The sequence below is a fragment of the Trachymyrmex septentrionalis genome, unplaced genomic scaffold (assembly GCF_001594115.1).
Source record: "Trachymyrmex septentrionalis isolate Tsep2-gDNA-1 unplaced genomic scaffold, Tsep1.0 scaffold22, whole genome shotgun sequence".
NCBI classification, from domain to species: Eukaryota; Metazoa; Arthropoda; class Insecta; order Hymenoptera; family Formicidae; genus Trachymyrmex; species Trachymyrmex septentrionalis.
This window is the reverse complement of record NW_017305375.1, coordinates 3,023,691-3,031,223: the sequence shown is the minus strand read 5'-3', so window position 1 is coordinate 3,031,223 and position 7,533 is coordinate 3,023,691. Positions and strand designations below refer to the sequence as shown.

Genomic DNA, 7,533 nt, shown 5'->3' with positions numbered 1-7,533 from the left:
TTTTTTTTTTTTTTTTACGAAATTTTACTCGTGTTTATTTATTTTTTTTAATGGATAATTTATCTTACACGAAGATTATGCTTATCTTATCTTTTTAAGTACCGCGTTTTTAAATATATGTTTACTCCGAATAAAGACTTTAAACATGTTTTTATCTTTTTAAATATATGTTTACGTTGTGAAGGAGGTAAAAATTCTGAAGGTATCGACCTCCTCTTGCTAATAATTAATCAGCTGTTATTTACAGCGATCCTCATTCTTCCATTCTGCGCTTGAAGTTAGCAGTCGCGTATTTAATACACAGTATGCTAATTTCGTGCCGGCTTCCATTCTGATGCTCGCACTGTAATGGGCATGTGGCAACTTCAGCAATTGCGATAATAATACGAACTGCGCAATTTTCGACGAGAAGGCGTAATCTACAATCTCATTTATGCCGCCTCTGTTTTTTTTCTTTCTTCGACCGCATATCTATTAGCGGGGACTTATCATGTTTCTGTCGAAATTAAAGGATTAACCGCGTTGCGGTTTTTTAACATGAAGGAAAAGAAGAATGTACAATAAATTTTAATTAACGGTAAAATTTACTATGTTTATTTTGCTTAGTACAAAACTTAATTAAACATAAAGATTAAATGATTTTTCTAGCCGAGAATTCTTAGCAATTATATAATTTAATAAGAGTTTGTATTTATAAATATAATAATAGAATAATAATTCATCTTGCCATCAATAAATGAAGCGAATATCTTGCGCAAATGTCGAACAATTGTTAGACGCGCAATAGATTATTCATTGAAGGAACGTAGAGTGGAAATGGAATCAGCTTGTAAAGAAACATAAAAGTCTGGAAGCTACTTTTATGTCTAACGCGTGCCCTTCGTATTTATTATTACCACAGACAAAGAGAGAGAGAGGGGAGAGGGGGGGGGGAGAAAAATTATTTTTCGCTGTAAACTTCAGCAGTGTCCTTGTTGTTGAGCTTCCACGATAAGAGTTACGATTGAAATAAAGAAGATCAACTTCTCTGTAATGAAAATGATTAGATAAAAACGCGTCCTACGTCTCGTGTTATCCTTGAAATTATTTTCCAAAGCTGAACGGTTTTTTTTAAATTACCTCAATGATAACAGCTATATTGTTCTTGATGTTACTTCCTAGTTCATCTATCCGCGGGAAAAAACGACTTCTCCGCGCTCCATGTGACTATTTAATCGAAATTGTTAAGAATTATACGGTCAAGGGTAAAAAAAAGATCGTGGCTAATCGTGAGAATTACGCGTGTAATGCTACTAATTGCAAGTGCATCACTATGCGGTATAAATACGTGGCATCGCGTATAAATACGGCGCAGCGTGGCGTTACACTGTTTCTCGCGTCAATCATTCACGACAGCGAATGTGCCTCCACGAAAGTCATTCTTTTTACAAGGCACATTGTTATTCCTACGTCGTTGTTGCATCCTCCTTTTGCCTTGAATTGCCCGTGGTCGTAAATGCATGTGCGCGTTACTAGAACGCAAGTGGTCTTTATGCCACGTTGTCGCGCTGTTAGTCAACACGCTCTCTCAATTAAATTTCTTTGTCTTTCCCTTAATTAATTGTGCGACATACATTTCTACATCGCTAGTTGTCGCTATGTCTTCAATTACATTAATGGCTTTTGTTATTCGATCAACGACATCGATTGCTCCAACATTTGACATTTCTAATAAAATGTTGATTGATTGAACATCGCGAAACCGGTCTGTTATTTTAGTATAGCACTCTGACATTTTCACGAGCTCGTTATAGGATCTCATTACGTATCTTTTTTATATTCTGGAATTAATCGGTAATTGAAGTCAGGACTAGAATTAATATTAACTTTCGGAATTGATAGTTAGCTGATCGCTCTCTATTATATATTGAAATAAAAAAAAATAATTTTGGCAAATTTAAATCCACCGTAAGAGAGTTGAATTTATCTTACTGTTGTAAGGTAAACTTAACTTTTTTTAAAGAGTACATGGAAGAAGGAAAAAGTTTGATCGAAAGTACTGAGATTATCATAAAAAAATAAATAAATGTAAGAAATTCTAAAGATCTTCTCTTATACTTCCAAGGCTTAAGTTCTTTTTTCCTTTTTCTTTCGATACAAATTTAAAGCTTAATATCTTTTTATATATTTTCTCGTTTAATTACGCCACTCCTGTTTCCGCATCATCTTTGCTTTCGAGTACAGAAATGATGACTTGTAACTTTAAGATGCGCTGCACTTTCTGTGAACGTATTGAGAACGTCGAATGTCATTTTTCATTCTGCCGACTTCCGGTTCGTCTCGTATCTCCATCATTATGGGCTTACGAGTGCGATCGTCGGATAAAAAAAATAATTAATGAAGTTAGCGCGTTAGGATCTCATTGACGATGATGTACCCGCTTGATGTTGCTCCTCCGTGTCGCGCACGTTGCATCCGCCTGATCAGCATATCGATGCAACACGACGCAACGAAAGACGTACGACTGTTCGGATTATTCGGATTATGTACCGTTATTTGTGTTTACAAACGCGATATATATTAATTGAATTAATTTTAATTTTATTAACACTCTAGCAACAGGAAGATAATGAAAGAGAAAAGGGGAGAAAGAGAGGGGAGGGAGAGAGGAAAAGCGAGGAAAGGAGAGAAGACTTTACCTATTTACATTTAGAATTACAAAAACGCACACACTTTCATTCTCTCTCTCTCTCTCTCTCTCTCTCTCTCTCTCTCTCTTAAAAAAATATACAAGAACTATCATGATTTCAACTGCCTACTCCGCAGCAATGAACTTTGTGCTTGACGTATTTTTTGTGAGATATGTCGCCTTTATTGTATCGCTTACATTCATAACTTATTTATAACTAGAGTTATTTTTAATTGTTAATGCGAGCACATTTAACTTAGTACATTTTTATATCATTAAAATTGCAAGAATCGCATTTCTGTGTAATCTATTAAAACTATTGTCTATTATTATAATATAGATTGTATAAAGTATATGATTTTATATATATTGTATATATACATATATGTGATAATACGACAATATACTATAACTTTTTTGCATTAAAGTTGCATCATAAAAAATAAAGTTTGATTTTCATGTTATCATATATATTATCATATTATCGTTTTATAAACGCATTTTTTTTACATTTATCATAGCACTAAATATAGTGGTTATTTCATGACTATTCCTATTTATTCTTTAAATAAACACATACTTTGTCTTCATCTGTAATTTCATCGATAAAATGCTAATTTATCTCGCTACGTCGATACATTATCAAGATTATGTTGGAATCTTATTGATGCTTGCCATATGATGCAAAATAAATTAAAATCTAACATGAGGCTGGAATCGTTGCAGACTACACTTGAATATCAGTTATTATTTTTAAATGATTTGAAAATTTGTTTTTTAATATTTATACAACGGTATACTGATAATGAAGATTTAAAACGAACCGAAATGTGTGAAATTGAAGTCGATTTAATGTTTCATATATTAAATATATATTAAATTTTCTTGTTGCGCTCTAATTACCGCACTGATTCCTATTAGTCATTATTTTAATTATAAGGATCATCATCATTATTTTAACTACTATCAATTTTATTGATATTGTTAAAATCTAATGTTTACGTCGAGATGATGGCTTATATAATTGGGTGTTCTTGTTCTTCCGGCAGATTATCAGAGAGAATTGGGAGCATCCACGATGGCTTTGGCAACTATACTGCGGATGTAAGGTGCTCCTGGCTGATTGAGAGCAGTCCGAACACGAAGATACGGATGCACGTGGAGCAATTTGCGACAGAATGCGGCTGGGACCATTTGTATATTTACGATGGTGATAGCGTCGAGGCGCCGCTGCTGGCCGTCTTCTCCGGCCTGATGCACAAGGACAGCTATCACATACGCCGTGTGCCGGAAGTAATAGCGCGATCCGGTAGCGCGTTACTGCACTTTTATTCCGATGTCGCATACAACATGAGCGGCTTTAACATTACATATAAAATCAACGCTTGCCCAAGCAGGTGAGCGCACCGCGCTGCTGACCGCGGTTTCCTCTACCTTCTTTTCAGCTCTCAATACATATATTTAGAATAGCGCACGAAATATCATACAATCATACTACTTATAATACTTTATATATAACACATTTATTTTTAACAAAATTAGTACAGAACTGGTATAGAATTATTAAACCTTGGAAAATTGAATATTAAATAGCATGCCACACATTCCGTACATCATCCTATATATTTGTGCCAATTTATACTTAGATTTAAAAATTTATAATTTTCTCTCTGATTAAGTATACTAAGAAATAATTCAATGCGTTTGCTAGACATTATTATTCAGTATGCTGAATAAAAATACAGTGTGCTAAAGTTAACTATATAGCACAGTTAACATATATACAATTGATACCTTTCTTAGTAAAATGATTCTTTCATGGTAGAAAAAAAAATGAAGCGGGTCATTTTACGTTATCCATAAGATTATAGTGCAAGTTGATAGGTCGTAATAATACGTCGGTCGATCCTAAAACGTGACCATTACGCAATAGCCTTTAGGAAGTAGAAGCATTTATTCGTATGATTTGCAGCGATATCTTATCAGAACCGAATAAATTATTTCACGTCATACGTGTCTGTTGAAAAAGAAAGACATGTTGTGAGATACTTGACAAGGTGGCGGTCAATGTGAGAGAAATAGAATGAAGAGATTACACGGAGAGTGGCAACCGCCGATAACTCGTAATTGGGTCGCTGTCGACTTAGGAACTTTATCGAGCTTCCTCTGCGAGCCGGAAATACGCGTAACCCTATCTGCGTCACATTTGATAACATTACGATACAGAAGGCGATTTCTGACAAAAAAAAACCCGCTTACGATTTTATCCGGAAGAACGGGAATCATTTTTAAGATACATCTAGTATTTTATCAAAGCCTTTGCCGGTTCGATTTTAGACATGATACATGAGACACGAGGATTATCTGCTTCTCGATACTGTTATCATATAAAACCTTTCCAGGAAAATCTGACTTCAGATCCATCAGAAAATCCGTTAGAGGACCTATCATCCGAACCACCGTGTGTCATGATACATATATGCTTTTCCTGAATTATGTGCTTTATCTTGCACCGTTCAAATATTGAGAGTAAACCTTTTTTGTAGGAAGAAGTTAATAGAGGCAAACAATGTATTATACGAATAAATAACACACGAGAGTATTTGTATTTACTTAATAACGACGTTAAATTATTACGGTGGCACCGCATCATTCGAAGACAAGATTGACTCAATGATATCGCGTGCGTCACTTTTCGCAGGTATTCCCATATCGATTGTTCTGGCCACGGTGTGTGTATCGAGGGCACATGTACCTGCGACGCCATGTGGACCGGTGAGGCCTGCGACGTGCAGGTATGCCCGAACAATTGTTCGTTCCATCATGGGCAGGGCGAGTGTGATCGCGAGAGTCATCACTGCCGCTGTTTTCACGGCTTTAAAGGTAAAGAGATAACGAGGGTGTGTAATGGTGACATGTTGATAATGAGACGCCGGAAATTATATTTCACGCATGTCCAAAAGTAAAATTAATTACATCTTTCGATAACTCTTGAATCACGAGCTACTATTCGAATCACGTAATGACTTTACATTCATGAAAAAAAATGACATGAATTACTGTAGATCTTTTTGCATAATACATGTCGCATAAGGCATAAGAAAATCAAGTAGTCTTTTATTTCAACGGAAGAAAATAAAGAACTTTGATTAGTTCATTTTCTTATGTATCATGCGTTATGCATTTTAAAAGTCTGTGCTGCAACTTTTAAAAGTTAACAGTTTACAGTATATAAAAATCATTGATTAGATTTATCTAAAAAATAAAAAAAATAGATACATTTTCGAGGGCAAGAGCTGTTTGACATTGTAAATCTGATTCTTTTGCTCCTTCTCGAAAATCATTTGGCAATTCATATTTTTCTGATGTGTTATCTACATATCATCTTTCTGCTCGCTGTCTGCTAGCTCGGCATCTCATATTTACAATACCGAATGCAGTTAATATATCGTAAAACTCTACTTTTTCACGACATAAAACATTGATGTCATATTTATGTCATATTAATGTTCCATCAGAGAAGAAAAAGCAGCATTTGAGCGTTAACGCTTGTAATCGAAACTGTTTAAATTACAAAATTTCAGCGTGGGAATAACAGCAACAGACCTGTCGCTCCAATTGCTTGTTTTAACATGTGAAATTGCATCTTTTGATTGATGCAAAATCTGCGATGAAAAATAAAATAAAATTATAACGATGTGAAAAAAATCAGCTACTATTTAAATACGTTTCGAGATAATGTCTTTCCGATAATGTCTTTCGATCTAGGATAATAGTATAGTATACTGACATCATAATTTTTAATATCACATGATCGATGAATATTGTAAGATTTGATATTTAAATTTAATGTTAGATTATGTATTCAATTATAATTATTGTACTAAAATAGTAGCATAAGTTTTAATGTAATGAACACATAATATAAGCTCATTTACTATATTTCCCAGAACAAGTAAAGTTTGTTTACAATCCTGTGTAATTATCAGTAATAATTTTTTACCAAGTATTACTGTTTAAATTGGAAATATAGTACAATAAATACATGTCGAGATAAAAAATAGATATAGTCAAAATAAACTCATGTATGCGCGATCGTCGCAGGTGCGGATTGTAGCCAAAGAGGCGACCGTGGATTTTGGGAGAGTGTCACGTACAAGGATCTACCACCGGACGGCTCAGCCAGTCACTGTTCCATCGTTTGGAAGGATTCGCTATACGTGGTTGGCGGTGAGAGTTTCCATCGTGCCAAGATGATATACGTGTACGATTATAACGGCAATGTTTGGGAGACACCTCACGTCGAGGGCCGAATGCCGTTACCGCGATACGCGCACTCGTGCGTGCTATTCGGCGACAAGATATTCATGTACGGTGGCGTCGTGGAGAACTCCACCGTGACCAACGAGATCTGGGCGTTTGACGTGTCCGCCAAGATCTGGGAGAACGTTACCGTGCACGATAATTGTCACAACAAGACAATATGTGGCCCACTAAAGGTACATGCATTTTATTTAAAAAATCCGAAGAATATAATGATTAAATTAATAAAATAAATTAATAATGAATTAAGAAAGAATTTGAATTTATAATATATAAATAATTTTTATTACAATGATTAATATTTATTACAGTCAATGATAAACTACCAAAATTGCTGGAAATTTTCTGAACTACTTTACTATCTATATTTTTTTATTTTATTATCTATAGGCGACTTTTGGTGATTGTTTGGTACATGTATCAAAATTGTTATTAATAAATGTTGATAGAAGTGGAGCTTACTCTGATAACCTGTAGGTACAATTATCATGCTAAAAGTACTGGTTTTATTCATGAGTTTTATGTTGTTTAAAAATAAAACG

At 34.6% G+C, this 7,533-nt stretch overlaps 1 protein-coding gene across 2 annotated transcripts in view; it reads left to right on the top strand.

The window, feature by feature from the left end:
- Window positions 1-7,533, top strand: part of LOC108748357 (attractin-like protein 1) — a 31,612-nt gene that overhangs the window by 19,286 nt on the left and 4,793 nt on the right. For both annotated transcript variants that reach the window (XM_018486464.1, XM_018486465.1), the window contains exons 2-4: window positions 3,718-4,065; window positions 5,370-5,551; window positions 6,773-7,167. In XM_018486464.1, the coding sequence (XP_018341966.1) occupies window positions 3,718-4,065; window positions 5,370-5,551; window positions 6,773-7,167 (925 nt within the window). The remainder of the gene's footprint in view (window positions 1-3,717; window positions 4,066-5,369; window positions 5,552-6,772; window positions 7,168-7,533) is intronic.